Consider the following 20,719-nt stretch of genomic DNA (forward strand, 5'->3'; position numbering starts at 1 on the left):
GCAACTAACCACTCGCAAACGTATATACATTTACTTATATATACACGCGCGCACATACACACATCTAAATAAACATTCATCGATCGAGCATGACAGTACAGGGTAGGAAGTTGTTTCCATATGCTAAACGTACTCCGCAAAGCTAATGAACGATAAAAATGCTCACTCACTTGTCGCTGCTTTTGTCGTTTTTGTTGCTATTGCTGTTGCTGTTATTTTAATTTACTTTGTTTACTTGACCAACAAAAAATTATGTATTTGTGTTATTTGTTGACAAACTGGACGAATGTCTAGATAGAGTTTAGAGTTTAAATTTTCATTACTTCAAGCTGTAGCGCATGTGTTGTAAGTTTTTTTTGTTGCAGAAATCTTTGATTTTGTTTGTATACCATTGTAACACATTTGAAATGCATAATCCTGTTAAGTTAATAATTGAAACGAGGATAAACCCGAAAGGCAAATTGTTTGCTAACGTCAGTTCTCAACGTCTGCTATGAATTTTGCGAACTTAAAATTCGTCCGAATTCAAATTTTAATTTGCCAAGTTTAACTTGGGATTCGACAATGTTTGACAAGGCCCTTCGAAAGCTAGTAATGCCTACAAGTACTACAACTAATACTGCTATTACTAATAGCATAGTTACTCCAATCCCTATTAATAATAGTACTACTACTGCTTATACCAATTATTATCGCCAGCACTTTAGTGCTAATCCTACTGTTACTTCTGGTATTACTGATATTATTAACACTACTACTAATAAAACTGGTACTTATGGTATTATCATTAATACTGCAACACTTAAGGTTAGTACTGCTAGTAGTACTAGAAGTGGTGTTAATACCACTGGTGGCAATACTAATGCAAAAATCAAAAAATCTTAATTCTACTAATACTACAACCAGTAACACTACTACTATCAACCACTAATGCTGGTACAAATACTACTATTACTAATGCTAATGCTACCCTAACGCTGATGAGGCTCTTCCTTTATTAAAATGAGGATATCGAAAGCATTTGAAGTATAATGTTTGTGCCGACGAGAAGCTTTGGAGGATAGAACTTCCCTTCTACGTTCCAATAGTGAAGTTTTTCTGCAAAAATGTAACAGGAATGGGGAAAAATTCAACTCAAGCAGCAAATAGGTTATATTTTTATTGTCAATATCACAAGATAAGCTTTTTTTCTTGAAAAAAGTCTGGAGCATTTTTTTTTTTTTTCTTCTAAACGTAAAGAAAATAGCTTTGGAAGCCGAATATAAAAAATTCATATATTTTATAATGTTTTTAAGCGGTTAATCGGTTAAGTGTTCAACAATTCGGGTGTAAATGGGGACACTTAGTGGAGAGGATTCCTATCATCCGTCAAAAAAAATTCAAAAGGAATGGAAAAGTTGTTATAGAGTGGTTTTTGACAGACCGTGGTAAGAACGAGAGAGACGGTATCCAGCAGGGAAGTGAGAATTTTAAGCTCCGCTAAACTTTCTAATTTGTTGCAGAATATCCATCTATCTATTTCTGCTTATATTTGAACTCTACATACCGTTCTCGTCAAACGACACATGTTGAGAAGAAAACATGTTGAGAGGAAAGGACAAAGTAATTAATAATGGTAACTCTTGCTTCAAAAGTGTCTTCTAGGTCATTGTTCGACTTGAACTCTTTCTGAATTTGTAATTTTTTCAATTGTTGGGTAACTCAAATTTACTAAATTATACATGGAACTCCGCTTCAATTCGCCTTTATTTCATTTTGCAGGAGCTGTACTGCATGAGTGTTTAATATTACGCACAACACACACTGGGAGCTTTTTATTTAGACTTTAATTTCTCGCAAGACGACGCTTTTCAAATCTTCTACGATACATTTACATTCTCGAGTATCTTCTTAAGCGTTGCTTCCAAATAGTTCTAGCCTCGCTCTATAAAACGTGCTAAGGCTCATTGAATCCTTTCTATTCCAAGCGAACAAACGTTAAAACCACTCTCTATATTTACGCTAATTTGCCGTATGGCGGTTCTTGTTTTTCACCTTTTCTACGACATATTTTCATTATTGTTTCGTTGTCCACGCAACTTGACTTAGTTGTTGCTTGGTGTGCATCAAAGCTACTTTTTGCTACTATATGCGAAAATAAAAAAAAGAAAACCGAAAAAGAAAAGCGAAAAAGCGAAATGAAAATAATGCTGGAAAGAACGGAGAGAAGAAAGGCAGCGGGCAACTTGGGAAATGCTAAATAATCTGTAACGTTTGCTATTTATAACTTTTGCGTTGCGTTGCGTTGCTCTATGCGGTGCTTAAGAGAACACTGAAAAATTTGGCATTCACCAGGCAAGCAGGCGCGCGCGCGAGTCATCATGCAAAGTTGTATGGTATGTTCGATGCATAATTTAGCTTCCTTTGCAATGTGGCAATAACGCTGCGGCCGCAGTTGCGCTGCTGTTGTTGTCAAATTGTAATGCGGACTTTTTACCACTTGCGTGCAGCCAGTTCAAATGGTTGTTTTCTATATATGAAAATTATTATAAAAATTTTTTTACTGCATATATACACGTACATACATACAAACAAAATTTTATAAATATATCCGATGCAATATTTATAAAACTATGCGATTTTTTTCGTACTTTTTACATGACTCAGCCGTATTTGACTTAACTGAAACTGGTTGTTTGTATCTTACACTTTGGTGTGACCGTTTTCCACTTGAAAGCATTATTGCAAGTGATTTTTTGAATAATTTTTTTTACATTTTTTCTCAAGCTTATATAGCTAGTTCACAAAAACGCTGCTTGCTTTTACCTTTGCGCTACTATTTGTCTCTATTTTTTTCTTTTTTTTTCCAGATATAATTGCGTTAATGTGTGCCTTAAATTGTCTCCAATAAAGGAAAAAAAAAAAAAGAAGGAAAAGAAGAAGGAAAAAAGCAGACAGAATAGCCTAAAGATAATGGGCTGGCTCCCAAAATTAGCATAACCTTGAATTTAATGTCCTCCTGTTATATATTGGTCGGTTGGCTGGTTGGTTAGTTGGTTCATTGGTAAGGTAGGTAGGGAAGAAAACGTTTATTTTTAAAGCACTAATTAACTGTTGAGATAAAAATATGCGATATAATCAGGTGGAATCGTTTTTCTTCTACATACACGACCATATGCCTATACACGTACGTTACACTGAAATTCTCGTTTATTTGCTGCTTATGAAATTATTATAATAATAAAAGTAAAGTGAGGAGAGAGAAAGGAAAACGAAAACGAAAAAAAAACAATAAACAGTGAAAAATATCCCGCCACTTCGCCCGCCGTCATCATTATCACTTTCGCCTTTAATTCCCATTAAGATGTCTCTATGCATATGTGTGCGCGCGTTCGTATTTTAAGATAAAGGGATTTATGCAGAATTTTGCTGATTTTGTTTATCTATTCACTTGTCAGTCATTTCGTACTTATTATGTGCTGAGAATACTTATTATGCATGATATGGTAATGGTTGTGCAGTTTTATTATTATTTTAAGCGTTTTTCTTTTATTGCACTGTTTCAGTTAGTTTACAGCAAATTTATCATCATTACATCCAATACGTAGCCACGACAACATTGTATTTGATCGTTCCAAGTACGTATATATGTATATAGCGACCATATCTTAGCTAGCATCGAAAGAGTTTTTGTTTGAATTTTTATGCATTAAAATATCATTAAAATATTATGGAATTTTTCTTATCAACATTACTTTGAAGAGTTTCCATGGAATTTCTCTTTGTATTAAATAATTCATAAAAAAAACGAAAAAAAAAGGCGCGTTTATCGGAACTTTGAAAATCTTTTTCCTAACTATTCTGAACATAAGATTTCTCAAGTTTACGCAGTAATAAGTATTGTGCTAAATCGATGAAAGACATGTGACAATGGCGGAAAGAAGATTTCTCATTCTTTGAACAATCATCGATACTTATACCGCATATCTAAAAAGAGATATATTGAGAGGGAGAGCGGTATAGTTACGCCTTTTTCACATGAGAAGGAAATTCTTCTAATGTTTTGAAAAAGAATGAAAAACGTTTAGAGCCTTCATATTAAGAATCGAAAAATGGAACTAAAACACAGGAATTAACGAAATGTACGCTAATCAAAATATTAAGAAAGTTGTATTCAGCTGGGGATGAATTTCGCATACCCATCACCATTGATATCTTTGGCACCCCATACCTTTGTTTATTGTCATAAAAATGTACATGTGATCAACTTTATTTATTTTTACTTTGTCTTCACTTTTAAGGAAAATTAATCTGGTGCCATTGTGACGTCCACCATAATTGCTTTAAAACACTTCGCCTTTCACATTCTACTCTCCAAGCACTTTTATTTGATATCCACATCGCTGGTGTTATTAAGAAAGCAGTAATCCACCAGACCGTGATATCCGCAAAATTTACTTCAGATTTAACCCATTTTTAGGCAGATAATATATCTCTATTTGAGGAAGGTACAAAATAGTTTTAAATACTTTGTCTTTTCATTAATAAGCATAAAGTGAAAAAGCAAAATTTTATCACTTGTAACTTTGTGTGGCCATAGCCGACGTTTTCCATTTTTGGGCATAAATAGCACAGTTTCTCGTAAAGTAATCCCGAGCAAACAACCGTCAATTTTATTTACGGAAATGAACTTGCGTTCAGTTTACGCTGTACAGCGTGCTCGTGCTCTGACCAATTTGACCTATTTTCAACGTGCTGAAACTAGCAATGTGGCTATCAAATTCGAACTTGTCATCTTCATTTTTGCGACCAGGAGAGTATCAATAACTTACACCACATAAACACACAGGCATACAACGGACAACAGACAGCTTTGGCTTACTAAATTGAGAATATACTGGTGATCACGGACGCGCATACTTTATCCTCCTATACTTTATAGGATCTCCGAAGCTTCCTTTTGCGTAGTGTATATACTTTATAGGGTCTCTGAAGCTTCCTCAGTGGCGGATATAATAAGACGGTTGCGTTTGACTCAGATCACAAGATTGTTGCTGATTGCCGATATGCTGCGGGATCATTTAACGGTTACCCAATTTATTCATTTATTTTATTTATTTACACATGAAGTTAGACTAAGTTAAATAAACAACCGATTTCAATTAACTCATAGAAGTAAATCTCATGCTAATTATTGTTGTATGTGTAAAGAAAACGGAAAATGACGAAAATATAAAAGGAAAAAAATGTATGCATAAATAAATAAAAGAAAGAGGAGCAAAAAAAGCATGTACGCATCTAGCGTAGAGAAACACTCGCAACCGATATCCGAGATCCGAGTTGTGAGTGAACCCCGCGGAAATTCGTATTATGAAGATAAACTTCAAGCCAAACTTCATATTACCCGCACAGTACGCATTGCGTCATATCGTATGACGTTGCATTTAGTCTTTCATATATAAATTTCATACTTGATGATCCATTAGTCGAAAAGTTAAAATTGACAGCTGTTTTCGAACTTATTCCAAGTATCACTATTCGAAATTGGCACCACCGACGACAATCCGAACCATTGCTATCTATCTTTTGTTGCTTTTTACGATTGCTTGGAATAAGGAGAGGCAGGCGTAGATTATTTACTAAGATTATTGTTAGGGTATGGGAGATTTATAAGAGATTTTCGGATATGTTCCTTAATAGGATGTAACAAGTTCAATTGGACATTGCAACTTGAATACGGAGGCAAGTGTGATCTTTGTTATAAGCCAATGGTTGCACTCACACAATGCTTGCGAAGCGCTTTGTTAATAGTTAGAAATAATCACAGGCAGAGGGCAAATGAGAAAGGGAGCGTCACTCGACTTCCACTTCAACATTAAAAGATTACGAACCAATGCAAAGATCCCTGCAGGTAAATTGTTTCATAGACAGGAAGCAAAAGTAAAAGAAGATCCGCAATATCCGTGGGGTTGTGCGGTAAAAGGCGAGCTCTACCGCATGTGAGTGAGAATGCTGAGAAGACTCCCATTAAAAGGCTTGATTAATGGGGATTTTATCTGTTATTGCATTCTATTGACTCACTGCCGAATTTCCTTAGGTTATTAAGCGTTATATACGCGCATGGATTATGCTGCTTTTTAAAGCGCACACAGCCGCGCAATATTTATTAAGATTTATATATTTATGCACTCCTTAAAACTAAGAAAATAAGTTACAAATATAACGAAAAATATAAAAAAAAAACACAAACTCTTTTAGGTTAAGTAACGTTTCTCATCTTTCAGGGTCGATTTAAAAAGAATCATTTCTTTTGTATATACCTGACTGCCTTGGCCTAAGATGACACTAGCTATCGACCACTGCACTACTATCGCTTTCGAACTTGTCAAGACTTTAAATAGTTTTAGTGAAAGGTTAATTTCCCTTGGATACTCTCTAGTATGCATAATGGTTGCATTTATTTACAGCCAAGCAGTAGCATAAGGAAGTTAGAAACGGATGAGTTGCTTAGACGTTCCATTTCTCCTTAACCTTTAGTTAATGTCTTTAGATATTGGCTTAGTCAATACATATATAGTGGCTCATGGCATTTTGAAAGTAAGATGGGCCAACAAACACTACACCACGCTAATAAATGATTATACTGAAGCGATTATAACTCCGTTGTATGCAACTATTGTACGAATTCTATTATTTTACTGTAACAAGGCATTAACCTGTTTACCTACAATCCTGAAGCTGGTGTTTGTATTCCTAAAGATCTAGCTGTAACTATGTCTCAGGATTAACAACCGCTCACTCTCACTCTCCGCACAAGGAACCTTTGCAAAGTTTTGTTTAAGGATAAAAAGGCCGGCATTAACAACGAAACCCTGACAATTCCTTCAGAGAAAGTGGACAGAAAAAATTATTCCTATTCCGAATTTGATTGTCAAACAAAAGAGAAAAATATTAAAAAGTAATATAATCTCAAGCGGAATTGCAGCGACTATACGTGCCAAACTACAAATCACTGCTACGTTTTTGATAAGTAGATAATGTTAGATCCAATAAGGACTTAATGAGGAAAATATGCTGAACGAAATAAGAAAATAAAAACAATAATGAAGAAATATTTAATTCCCTTCCCTAACGCGCATACGAGTACATATCGCATCATATCACATATATGTTACCATATGGCAGCACAGTGTCTGACTCACGTTTCTGGTATTTGCATCTAAAAAAAATCCTATATATATATATGCATGCATCTATACATGGTAAACATACTACGCGATGAGTGTGCTTCTCTATCCATCCACGTTTAGATCTGGAGTAAAAATACTTGTAAGGCGAATCTCTAGAAAGACGACACGTTTTCTCTCGGATTTAAGTAGAAGTCGTTGTCATTGATTTTTTATATTTTCTTTTGTCTTTTTTTTTTTTTTTTTTTATTTTTCTGATGTGCGGTCGGTCACATTTAGACAAATTTTATGATCGTTATAAATTCAAGTGTGACTTTTTTGTAAATATTTTCCATTACATGTAATTGGGAGAGAGAGAGAGAGAGAGAGAGAGAGAGAGAGAGAGAGAAAAAAGCTATTCATTGACTTTTATGATAATCTTCTTGAATATAATGCGATGTTGTGTTAATGTATTTACCATTATTGTCTTCTTCTCTCATTACAGATTAAGAATTTATGTCTATCGTAAATGAATTTATTGAACCAAAGTATTTGGCTTGCAGTTCACTGTTCGTTAAGTTAACAGTCATTCATATCGTTTATGGTTAATTGTTTATGGCGAAGAATACATTAAAATTCCATTGCGATTAATAATTTTGTTTTTGGCAGAGTGCATTAGAGTGGGCGAAGTTATTTTGTGATATGACTGCTAAATATCACAAGAATGCATCAAGCGGGCGGAAAAAGTGGTCGCCCCAAAAATAGTTATACAGCCGAAGCGCTTGAGACGATCAAACAAGATTTAACCAGATTTCAAGTACAAAAGGACAATGGAGTACAGGTAAGAAGTTTCCAAAATTATTACTTATACGCCTCATCAAAGTGGTGAGGCAAAGGAAATAAATGAATTGTTTTGTTTTGTTCGTAATTACCGGATAGTCCTTATTTCGAATAGAGATTCTATTTTTCCACTTATCCGTCTACCTGGCCTCGGTACTAATTGCCAAGTCTAAACCTAAAATTTTGCCATCTAATGCTTTGATCAATAAGTCTTGGAACTTATTGCAAAACCAGCATATTGCTTACGAACTGCGTACTTTTCGAAAATACTTGAAGGATGTTAGCCGTTAACATGGCCAATGTAGGTTTGTAAATGGCAAAGCATTGCAAGGCGTATAATGACCTAACTCGCTCGGTTATTTGTACACATTTATAAAAAATAGTTTTGGTTTGACGGCAAGCAGTGTTGAAATATATCCGTACCGGAGTTAGGCTGAAAGTAAAAATGCAATGCTGGTTATATGACGGCATGGGTGCCTAAAGGGCTCAGGTATTCTCACTTGGACAAATTGCATCTAAGCTGCTTAGTATAAGCACGGTCATTGAAAAGTTTCCTAGACTTGGGGCTTCAATGATATTGCCAGCAGCATCACTTTGTCGTCGTCGGCAAGTACCGGCCTACATGTAAACTCTTCATAGACTTTAAATCAATCGCTTAAAATATTTTCAACTCACGACAGCTGATTAAAGCATACCTATTTTCCGGGGATTCTTGGGAATAGGGTAAAAAGTAAAAAAAGGCAGCCATAAGTAATCGGTTTCTTTCTTCGCCTTCAGAATAGCTGGGAAGCGATGCAATCATTCTGGAAATGGTTTATTTTGTCCATGAGACCCATGCGACATTCCCGATCTCGTCTGTATGTACTTACAAAGCCAGCGTTATGTCATGATAAGATGAATTCTTTTCTAGCTACATTCTCAGTGACATCGCCGTTTACATCGTTTTTACACAAATGAAACTGAAATTGCGCGGCCATTTGGAACTATGGCATAGCCATCTTGGAATGCAATATTAAAACTGACGATTGAAGGTATAGGCTTATTTGTTTGCAGGCGCAACATGGCGAAAACCTTATAAGAAGAGCATTGAAAGGAAATTTGCTGAATTGCTACTTAAACAAATTGCTTTAGAGCTAATGAGGATTTAGAAAATTTTTTTTACAAGGGAAAATAAGTGAGACAATACAATGGGACAATACACAGATTGCTATGGCAATAACTAAGTTTAAGGAGTTTCTCTGCGAATTATTAATCATTCCTAAACCGCCCGTCAAACCTTCCAAACAGTCAAATCATCTTCTTTTTGGAGGTAAAGCTGTCTCCTAAATGTTATTGGCACCATTTAGTTTTTGCTTGAATTATCCCTTTCACTGCTTGTTAATAACGATATTCAAAAATTCTTGCAAAAATCGAATTCTTGCTGTGGGTTAAAAAATCTAACTAGATCCTAAATCGAAACAATTATGATTTCCGAGCTGGCAATGCCTTTGAAACGCCATTGAAAGTTAAGCATTGACCTTTGAATTTCAGCGCTGCAGCATTTTGTGGTTGTTTTAATTTTGGGCCAGCGACTTCTACAGGCAGAAATGATAAATAAATCGGAAATATCAGTGTACATAACCTTAACCTTCTTCTACCTAAAATAATAGTTTTCAATTTAATATAATTGAAATATTCAGTACATACACGCACGCTCATCATGGAACGCTCGAAATTGCGTTGTCGGCCTTCATTACTTTTGTTCTTTGATTTAAGGCAATCTGTTAGCGAATCCCATCAAACCCTTTTAGAAAGTTATGGTTATGGTTATGGTTGCTCCGTCGTATCGCAATCGTCGATTTAGGCTTTAAAGTGATGTTGATGGCAATGACAAAGAACGGCCTGGAGAATCAGGAAAGTTCGAAGACAGGGAATTGAACGATAACCCAACTCACACCCTCAAGGAACTTTCGGACAGATTAGCAGTCAGTAAATCAACGGTTTCTAGACAATTGCATGCGATGGCAAAGGGGCAATGCCATCTTCAAGTGAAAAAATGGCCAACATTTGTGCAACCGCCTAATAGTAAAATTCAGTGAAATGCGTAGAATATTTGCAGTTCAATTCGCTCTAACGGAGTTTACTAGTCTAACTTGTAGGGGGTTTTGTGTTCTTTTTATCAAATTAAAGAAATGTTTACTTCTAATGCCACAGTTTTTTTTAAATGTCCCCTAGGCTTTTAAAAAGATCTTCCGAAAAAGGTCATTGTGCAATAGTTTTTGTTTTCAAGTAAAAAATTTTTTAAATTCCTTAACAAATGCATAAATATTTGAAAAAATGCATTACAATACTTTGTCTGGCTGGTTGGCTTTTCATAAATACATATTCCATGATTTTATTGGGGATAAAGTAGGATTTTTATTCAAAGCAAGAAATTATATAAACATAAATATCTTAAAGGAGTTGAATGAATTGGAAGATGGCGGAAAGGAACGTAAATATTATACTATGCTGTGTAATGAGTAGGTTTTTTTTCGTAGCTTGGACGTAGTAGGACAAGCTTGTTCGCTTTCACCTAACAATGAAATGAATATCTCGATGCGGATTGAATCTCTTCAGTCGAATCAAAACGATATCATATATCTAAGTTTTAAGCAAGAGCAGAGCTCTTCGACCAAATCTGGTGGCACGAAACCTCGAGGTTGGGTCGAATTTCTGCCGCAAAAGAATAGAGGGAGAAAAACCCCCGAAGAACGCAAGACACATATTCTGCCCGTAAATTTGTTGAATAGCTTCGTTAAGGCAGTCTGCCTAGTTCGCGGCGGAAGGAATTTATATTGCGTGAAATCACAATACGATGATCGAGGAAAACTTACCGCCTTATTGCCTGCCGGTCACAGTAGCGTTAAACATCCGTGTAAATGCATTTTGACTCGTGAAGTCATGTCTTTTCATTGTTAGGCTACTGAATACAAGGTTCGAAACACAACACCTCTGTTAAGTCTTATCAGTTAACAATCATATTTTCAAGCAAATGCTAACTTCCAAAGGCTATCAATATGCCGTTAAAGCAGAAGAGTGAAGACTTTTTGAAGAACAAATAGCCATAGAGTTTGTTTAAACGACTGAATGACATCCATTTTTTACATTTTTGAAAATTAATTTGTGTTTGTGGATGACAATGGTGTGCCTTCTTTAACGACCACTCTTGATGGGGATCAGATTTGTGATAACAGTTTTGGGCAAACTGTTGTCTAAACATTTCTTGTTCTATTCATTTATATTGAATAATGGGAATCCGAAATTCGTCGGTTTCCCTTGTTTTGTTTTTTGTTTTTGTTAATCTTTTTTCTCAGAACATTGAAATTAGTGATTCGCTCTCGCCTTTTCTATTTCCTTAGAAAATGATCTATAGTCAGAAGCAAAATATTATTTGAGGAATTTCAGATTTCTCTTCCTCTCAACGTCTTATCACGCTTCTCTTTTCTCCTTTCTCTCGCTATTAGTTGTCGTTTTCACATACAAACAATTATTAAATAAGAGCTTATGACGGAATTTGAAAAGACAATAGATCTGGACACTTTGTCTACCACCCCATGCCAACAGATCATCATCCCACACTAAGAATTTCATAAGAAAAGAGACGCCCCTACGTCTCACTTCGTTTTTTTTTTTTTTTTTTTTTGTACGGCTGCATACACAAGCACAAGCTCAACCGCAAAGAATTATTAGTATTACATGCACACATGTACAAACAACAACATGTCATTTATACAATTCCGATTCAATGCAATGCTTTTCATTTAGTTTATGTATTTTCGTCATTAACGGAGAAGAAAAGGTCAATTGAATATTTGTTCTTGTTTGATTCAGTGAATTTAAATTTAATTTTTTATTTAATACAAAAAAAATGCTTTTCTTTCGCGTTGAGCAATTTTCTATTTCATGAGCCCTCATTTAATTTCCTACGTAACTGAAATCTCATTTTATTATATGTCTTTCAAAAATGTGACGCTAAGCAAATTTTAATAATTTTTGATTGTGTTTTTGTGTTTTTCTTCTTCTTTGTTTTCAATATTTCAGTTATATTGTTCCTTTGCCTCTAAATATTTCTCTCCCCTTCTCTCTTTCTCTTTCTGTCTATCTGTCTGTCTCCGCCCTTCCATTGTGTAAAAGAAGCAGGTGAATAATCTTTAAAGCTCGTGCCTTAAGTGGGTGCTTACCTACAGCCTACACACGCAATAAAGCCGCATAAAAGAGAAAACAATAAATTATTCCAAAAACAATCTTTAATTTATTAAGATATAAATAACAATAAAAATCAATTTGGATCAAATTTAACAATGTTTTAGGAAATATATCTCGAGCGTAATATTTTACGAAAACTAATACGGATTGGATGGCCATGCATATCTATCTGATTGAATTATTATTATATTTGTTTTTTCTTTTCGTTCATAATGAACAATGTGGTTCCCTCCTTTGGACTGAGGTAATTCCCGCAAAGATTTTTCATTTTTAGCTTTCAATATTTTGTGCCTCCTTTAAAGTTTTCAGCAAATTGTAGGCTTCTTTTTCATTAACAGGGCAGACTACATTAAGCGGACACTACCCTGAACCGCCAGTATGCGGAAAGGTTGACGATGATATCAAAATTTACTATTTCTCTACGTACACGTCGGTCTTACGTGCATTAAGCAGGGATGAATGTGAGGCCTCAGCATATATAGAGAAGTTGACGGCCACGTTGTATTTTACCATTTCTCTGCACGGGTCTTTGCGGAGTTCTGTCGAACGGAAATAGGGCTGAGTTGCGATTCCGTAGAGAATTTGACGGTGACATTGCATTTTGCTATGTTTCTAGGAGCTGCATTAAGTGAAAATGAGTCTGAGCGTCCATTATAGAAAAAAGTCATTGTATAGAAAATTTGACAGCGACAATATACCTTAGTGCTTCTTTACGTACTTCTCAGCTTTGCCGGCGGAGCTACGTTAAGCTCACATCCATTTGAATATTCGTTATAAGGAACGATAGGAAAAATCATATTTTTCAAATTGTTTACGTAATTGTTGGCTATGTCATCGAACGTAAATTAGGTAGAGATGACTCTGTGACGACATTGCAGAGCGAACATGACCCTGGAGCCGTATTTGGCTATTTCTTAACACATGTCTTATTTTCATTAGCTGCACAAGGTCGGTCAATTAATATTTTTGTGATTAATCGTAAGACCAAATGTCTGTCGATGAAGAAGAACTGAAGAAGAAGTAACAGTTTCTTTCTTACTGCGCATGCTCGTATGCCATCAGCTAAGCGAAAATTATTTATCGGCTAGAGAGGTGGATAATGCAGCTGTAGGCTTGGTCGCTATATACCAACTTATTTATTTTGTTAACATAAGGAGATATGTAAAGCCGGCACTTGAGGAGAGTTGGGTTTGTCTGTTCTATTGCTGCTATCATCAATCTCCTATCATTACTATGTAATAGAATGGACTGCGATTTGATGTGGACCGTTTTATGATAAGAATGTGAAGCAGGGGCTAAAAGTACAACTTACTTGTTCACATCTCATATGTGAAGACTATGATGGCAACGAGATTCGCTTCAGGGGGACAAGATTTCGTAGGTGACGAGGTGAAGATGTATGCGATTTTGATTACGACACTTGCCTTGAATAGACAGTGTATGTGATATGAAATGAAAGGACGTGCGGGTAGTTAGGCCTACGTAGGCTTTATATCCTTGTAGTGAAACCTCACTGTTTACAGCAATGCTATCGGAACGAATATTGTAACAAAACTCGATACTCATCAATTAATTATGGATTTTCAAGGCGCTTGGAGAAGAGTAACACTTTCAGCTTCTGGTACAATAAATTGATAGCGGATTTTTACAGGAAGGGCTAATAAGATAAGAGCTTTGCAAGCTTAAACGATTAGAAATGCAATTAATGCCCACAAGTGGCGTAAAGATTAAAGTTAATATAAATAGATAGTAATTTGGGAATCATACATAATTCTACATAAAATTTTTATTAAAAATGTTCGTCTTTTTTTAATAATGAAATAAAAATTGAAATCGTAATGTTTATCATAATTCCGTTTAATGGGTTTCGTTTTCACCATCATCTTCTATAAATTTTTACTATAACAACATTTACATGCGATGCGATAATGGTTAGCAGTAGTAAAGTTGACGTTTCCGAGAAACATATCACAAACAAGCACAAACATACGCACACACACACACACACACACTTACATTTTTGTATTTTGGACTAGCGTACATAAGCTGACGTGTCATTAATTTTAAAATTTTACGATTCCATACCCGCTGTCAGCTACTGTTTGTGCGTATATAAATTATAATTATGGGCTTACTTATGAAGAAGATCCACATACGCTTTTGTTAAAGTTTCAACAAGTCTTTCTCATACATGAAGGATTAAATGCTGCTTTTCGGAGACTTAAGACTTTCGTGGCGACTTTCAAGTGTAAGATGAGATTTTGTTTTCGTTATCTGAAAATATTGAAATTTATTGATATCTTCATTCCATTTAGTCTTCCTTATCCGCTGCAAAAGTAAATCTAGTTTCGATTTAAGGAATTAAAAACACTTTCCAAAAAAAAAAAAAAAAAACAACAATAAAAAACTACTTGAGTTTCGATGATTTACCTTTTACGACCAATCGCCCACCTTTTGAAATTTTACCAAATTATTGATTTTTTTATGATTTTATCCATTATTGTTGGAGAGTTAAGAGTTGCCAATCGATACATATATATATATGGGCAGACATTTTTTATTATTATCGCTTTTTTATTTTATTATTTATTATTGCTTTATTAATTTTTTTATTTATATACATAAATATGTCTAAATTTCAATACAAGAAATATAGTCAGTCACTCGTTCAATGTTGGTGGATACAAGATGACCATATATTGAATGTTGTGTATTGTGGTGTGTAATTAATTTCAACTCGTTAAAAGTTATTGCGCATAATTATGTGTAAACACATTCAGGGACTTCTTTATATACGCCGACATAAATTATTTGAAGCGAATAGAAAATAAATACGAAAGTTATTGAAAACGCGCGGCGAATTTTAGACACCTATCATCAAAGGTAATGCAAATAAATAAAGTAGAAGAAGCCGATGAAGAAAAAGGATAGGGCGACACTATGGAGACTGTGTGATTAAAATTAATTATATTTGTACTAAGCAAGAATATATTCGATGTCAAGTCTGCAAAAGATCAAAAGTAAGAACAAAGATAACATAACATAAGTATGCAAAGGAGGAGGAGATGAGGAAAAAGGACAGGCAGACACGCAGCTGTTTGGATAAAATTCCTTAAATTTGAACTGCCTAAACTGCATGTGTTCGATGTTAGAAAGTCTTCAAAAGATCAAAAGTATCACAAAAAATAACTTATATACAAGAAAAAGAAGAAGAATAAACGGACGCACAGTCGGATGAGATTCAAACTCCCTAAATTTTAACTGAGTAAGAATATGTTCAATGCTAACTAAGCCTCTAAGATATTAAGTCTCGAAAAGATCAAAACCATCACCAAAGATAATATAAACGTACAAAGAAGAAGAAGAAGAAGAAGGAAAAGAAGAGGTGTAAGCTTATAGCTGTGGGGTGTAATTTCCTTAAATTTGCACTAAGCAAGAATATTCTCGACAGTAAACTACTGAGACTTCACAATAACTTATTTTCGTTATTAAGTCTTTCTTATCATTTTACCCGATGTAACGACAGTAACAAGAAACTTAGTATACCCCTCCGTGGGCTTCGATGATGATAGATTTTGAAAAAACCACTTCATTAGATATTTTGTCAACGCATGTTCAAGCGTTAGCTGGAGTTGCAAACACTCCCTAAGACAACTAATTTTTATTTATAAAATATTGTCTTTAATATTTTATATTGGAGAAAGAGAGACTAGAAATTTTCCCCACTTTCCCAAATACATAAGTAATTTACGACAAAACAAACTGTGTACTGTGCGTAGTACGAAAGACAAAAAAAAAAGAAAGTTATTTAAGGTCACAAAGGAGGGATTTCTCATTGTTCAGCTTATGTGGACCACACAAAATGTACGGACCAATAAGGTTAGAGCACACATAATATTATGGTTTTCCAAATATTCTCCATTTTTCCCTTTTACGAAATGTTTCCCATTTTTTGGAGGACATTCTTACACTCACCAACTGAAGTGAGAACACGCCAAGGCTAGATTAGCAATTCCAAATTTTTCTCTTTGAAAAGCTCGCTGTTGTTGCACTTGCAACAGTTGTATTTGTATATCCATTATAATGCTATGTATGTTTATATATATATATGCTTGTCTCTTGGAGTCGTTTGATGCGTTTCGTTGATGTTTCATTTTCTGAAATTTTGAAAATTCATTTTGACTAAAATATTAGAAATAAATTTTGTTTACAACAAATACAAAATTGAAAGGTTCTTGACTTGGCAAAAAATGCATTACTCGCAGGAAAAGTTTTTCCTTGAAATTTCGTGATTTTCCGCAGGCAAAGTGTCTTGGACATAACGACTGACGTTGCTGTGTGTAGTTTTAATGACGCCATGAGTAAGTACTCCAAAAATAATTAAAGTTTTAAAGATGTCCATTGGCATCCAATCCGCATTATTTGTGCATTGAAGTCGGCGCTAACCAGATCGAGCGGTCTGAGGGGTCTTTGGGAGATGTTGCAGAACAGGCACTTTATAGCATAAAATTTTCGAGAAAAAGAAACAGGGGGAACATTTGAACTTACAAGGGGAAGTTTATAGTCCTGGAATCGCAGACTAACAGAGAAAATTAATAAAAAATTTTTCGTGATAAGAAGCTTATGAATGTAGAACACACGTCAAAGCTTCAAGCGCATTTATGTCAAAAAAAACCCAATTTTCCAAATCGGCACCGAGCATAACTCGAACTATATTTATTTCTTTCATTCGATTTTTCTGCAGCATCCTCAGTTGCAATAATCTCTGATTAATCTGTAGGACCCTTCGATAAGTTCATCTTTTTCTTGTTTCTATTAATAAAGGAGTGACTTTCCTTTCATCGAAAATTGCAGTTTTTCACTTCGACCTTGGCGAGTTATAGAAAAATCAATATTTTCAAAAAACTTAGGTATTTCAGTAGATAGAAGAATGTAATCTACATTGACAAGCGATTCCTATTTTTTAAAATTAAAATTTAGGCCAGTTATGCTGCTTCTCCCTTGAACTAAGGATGTCTCCAGGGTATCGTTTTCTCTTATTGCAAGCTTTTTAAGGAAATGATCTCAGACGCGATTAATTGTCATCTCAATCGTTCAGTAAATAAGTAAAATTGGCGTTTTTGATATAACGTGAAGGTCGATACTAAACTTTGGTGTTGTTCGTAAAATTTGTTGTTGTCGTAAAATTTTACTTGATTCATTATCACGTGACCTTGGAAAACTTTTCGTAAACATCGTCTGCGATCACATCGTTCCCATATTAAAATAGATTAGAAGTTTGACCATTATTATGTAGTCGACGTGTGCCATATGTTTAGTAGATTCTTTATCACATAAACGGCACTCAATCTATCAATTTTTATCAAGATGTACGCAAGAAGCCTCATTTCACTATTTCGTCCAAGACCATGCGTAATTTTTTTTTGCTTTCATGAATTTCGTAAGATCATCAAAAACCTGAATTTATGGTATATCTTAGCTTCATTAGACGACACAATTGAAATCGAAAGTCAATGAAGACAGTATTGCAGCGGCTACTGTACGCCAAGGTATTGGGAATGAACAGAATCGTACGGCAAACGAATTTAAATCATTGAAAAGGAATTTAAATAATCTGCCAACATACGACAACATTCCGTCTCTGTAAAGAAAAAAAAATATAAATAAATAAATGAATAAAAAAATAAATAAATAACTAAATAAATAAACTGTAACATTTCATTTCAATGATTCACTATATATGACTTCTTCTGCATTATTTACTTACGTTAATGTTCAATAATTTTTAAGAGAATATGTTCATCAACAGTTCTGATAGATCTTTTATATCCACCACTGTAAGATGGGGGTATACTCAATTGGTTTTTTTTTTTCCAAAATACATGTAACACTCAAAAGGAAGCTTCAGAGATACTATAAAGTACATATATTCTTGATCAGCGTGAAATTCTGAGCTAATTTAGTCATGTCCGTCCGTCCACATGCCTGTGCGGTTTATGGTGCTGGCACTCTCATGGTCGCAAAAATGAAGAGATCGACTTCAAATTTGGTAGAAACATTGGAAGTTTCTGTACGCAGGATGGTATTGAAAATGGGCCAAATTGATCAGAGGAAAAGCGCGCAATGGAGATTAAACAGAACTGAACTGAACAAAATTTTTGGATTTTTGCTCGTTACTCGGAAATTATTAAAATTAGAACCTTGCAATTTTCGAGACTTACTTTGCGAAACAGTGTACTCCGTACAGTGTTAGGTCCGAAAATAAAATCAATCGGCCATGTCCACAAAAATTGCAAGTAACTAAATTTTATCTTTCTTAATTTTTATGAGGTTGTATGCTTATTTATCACAAAGCAAACAAGACCGGACGTTTAAAACTATTTGGCAAACTCCTTAAGTAAAGACATATTATCTGCCTAAAAATAGGTTAATTTTAAAGTAAATATGGTCGACACCGCGATCGCTTTCTTCTTACTAATGCTAGCGATGTGGCTGTCAAAAAAAAGAACTTTGAGAGTAGAATGCGAATAACATAGTGGTGGGTATGCTAGATACGGCTTCCGCCGTATATAACTTTCTTGTTCTGACTGATATAATTTACCTAACCCAGAGATTTAATGGAATTGGCACAAATTTGGTTATGATAAAAGAAAGTAAATCTTTCGACATCACTGTCACTACACTTGGGAAGCAAAGCATGTATACTCTAACGAAAAGAGAGACAATCACCATTGCAAGATACAATCCATCCTTAAACAAAAAGGGGTCGGGCGAGACTCCAAAGTTTTAAGCGAGTAATCCTCAAACTTCGTAATATTTCGTGACGATAAACGCAGAAGTGCGGCGCACAGAAGAAAATAAAATGCTGAGAATATTTTGTTTCGCAAACTTGTCTTGTGACTTCTTAAAGTCGTTATGAGGTTACCAGTGTAGCAAGCTTCCTTTTTATAGCAACTCTTGAATGATCATGATGATGAAAGATATTCCAACATTTTGGAATGCAATTAATCTCACATCTTGCGCATAAATTTTCAGTAGATGCTAGTGCAGCGATAACAATAATTTGGAGAGATCAAGCAAAACCTTCGACTAGCAACAAGTAGCAATCTGTTGTCAGTGGTGTTTAATCGAAAGTAATTAAAAACAAGTAAGAAAGTTGTATTCGGCTTGGAGCATATCGAGCGAATCTTACTTTCCCTCCACTTTGGTGCCCCCATTCTGCTTCCCAAGCTCGTTTATTTTATACCCACATCGCAGGTATTATTAAGAAAAAATTAATCCACAACGCCGCGGTGTCTATCGTACGCATTTAGGGATTAATCCTTTTTTAGGCAGATAATATATCTTCATTTGAGGAATGTGCAAAATAATTTTAAACACTCTGCCTTGTTTGCGTTATGATAAATAAGAATGAAACTTCAAAATGTGAGAACATGGCTGCGTTTTCCAATTTTTGTGTGGTAAGGCTAAGGGTATTTCGCAAGCGAAATGTGGAAAATTTCAGACATCTGATTTTTGTAATTTCTGGACAACGACAAATTTTCGTTAAGAAAGACGGAGCTGAGTTTATGGTCCACTGCAATTTGGCGTGCAAACACTTCCAATGTTTCTGCCAAATTTGAAACCGATATCTTCTTTTTTGCGACCAGGAGAGTGCCAATAACAAAAACCACACAGACGGACAGACATGACTAAATGGACTCAGAATTTCACCTTGATCAAGAATATATATATATATATATATATATACTATGCTCTCTGAAGCTTTCTTTTGGGTGTTACATATATTATGGAAAAGAATGAAATGAGTATGGCTCATCTTAAAGTGGTGGGTATAAAAATATGTCGATCATTTCGATATGTCTCACAAAAACATTATTTGTGTTCTTATGGAACTGAAATCACTTCGGCCCTCCATTCGTCGCATTAACCTCCTTTTGCAGTTTTCTTCGAACCCTTTCAAATTCCGAAATGGATTATAAAGATGAAAGAAAAAATAGTTTGGGGGGGATAATCTTCAGATATAATTGACTTACCTAAATGAATGGTGAATTTTTAATTGAAAAAAATTATCATTGTCCAAATTAGTTTCAACTTGAAGAACCTTAAGCTGTTAGTATTTGTTTGCTAGATCATGACTACTGAACACTTTCAACGAATATTATATGAACATAGTAAAAATTATTCATTGAAATGGAAAACAATGGTTTCATATGAAAAATGTCAGTCCCATAAATATTAAAGCCAAGGAAGATTTTATCACGGGCGGATTTTGCTCGCTCCTTTACGGCAGTGAAATGTTAGGCTAGCATAGTTCGAATAAGGCTACCAAGATGAAAATGATTGCGACCAGGCGAGAAATGGCGAAGAAAATCCATAAAATACCTTCAAGTTATCGTCTAATAAAAGTGCACGAATTATCTGATATGATAGGCATTTTAAAAAGTGGCTGTAGAACACCTATTACTTGAAAATTTCGAACAGCGAAGGTTGTGTATGTAAGATAA

The 20,719-nt window shown here is 34.8% G+C and overlaps 1 protein-coding gene across 7 annotated transcripts in view; it reads left to right on the top strand.

The window, feature by feature from the left end:
* The window catches only part of LOC119640155 (serine/threonine-protein kinase Warts), a 43,433-nt gene that overhangs the window by 8,722 nt on the left and 13,992 nt on the right, over positions 1-20,719 (top strand). Inside the window, exons 1-4 of one of the 7 annotated variants that reach the window (XM_038038011.1) lie at positions 630-1,427; positions 1,503-2,375; positions 2,850-3,043; positions 7,651-7,986. In XM_038038011.1, coding sequence (XP_037893939.1) covers positions 7,870-7,986 — 117 coding nt within the window. In that variant the 5' untranslated portion in view covers positions 630-1,427; positions 1,503-2,375; positions 2,850-3,043; positions 7,651-7,869. Of the gene's footprint in view, positions 1-629; positions 2,376-2,849; positions 3,049-7,650; positions 7,987-20,719 lie in introns of those variants that run through there. The other 6 variants (XM_038038010.1, XM_038038007.1, XM_038038005.1 and 3 more) reach the window with 6 other exon arrangements.

This window comes from Glossina fuscipes, unplaced genomic scaffold (assembly GCF_014805625.2).
Source record: "Glossina fuscipes isolate IAEA_lab_2018 unplaced genomic scaffold, Yale_Gfus_2 115, whole genome shotgun sequence".
Lineage (NCBI taxonomy): Eukaryota > Metazoa > Arthropoda > Insecta > Diptera > Glossinidae > Glossina > Glossina fuscipes.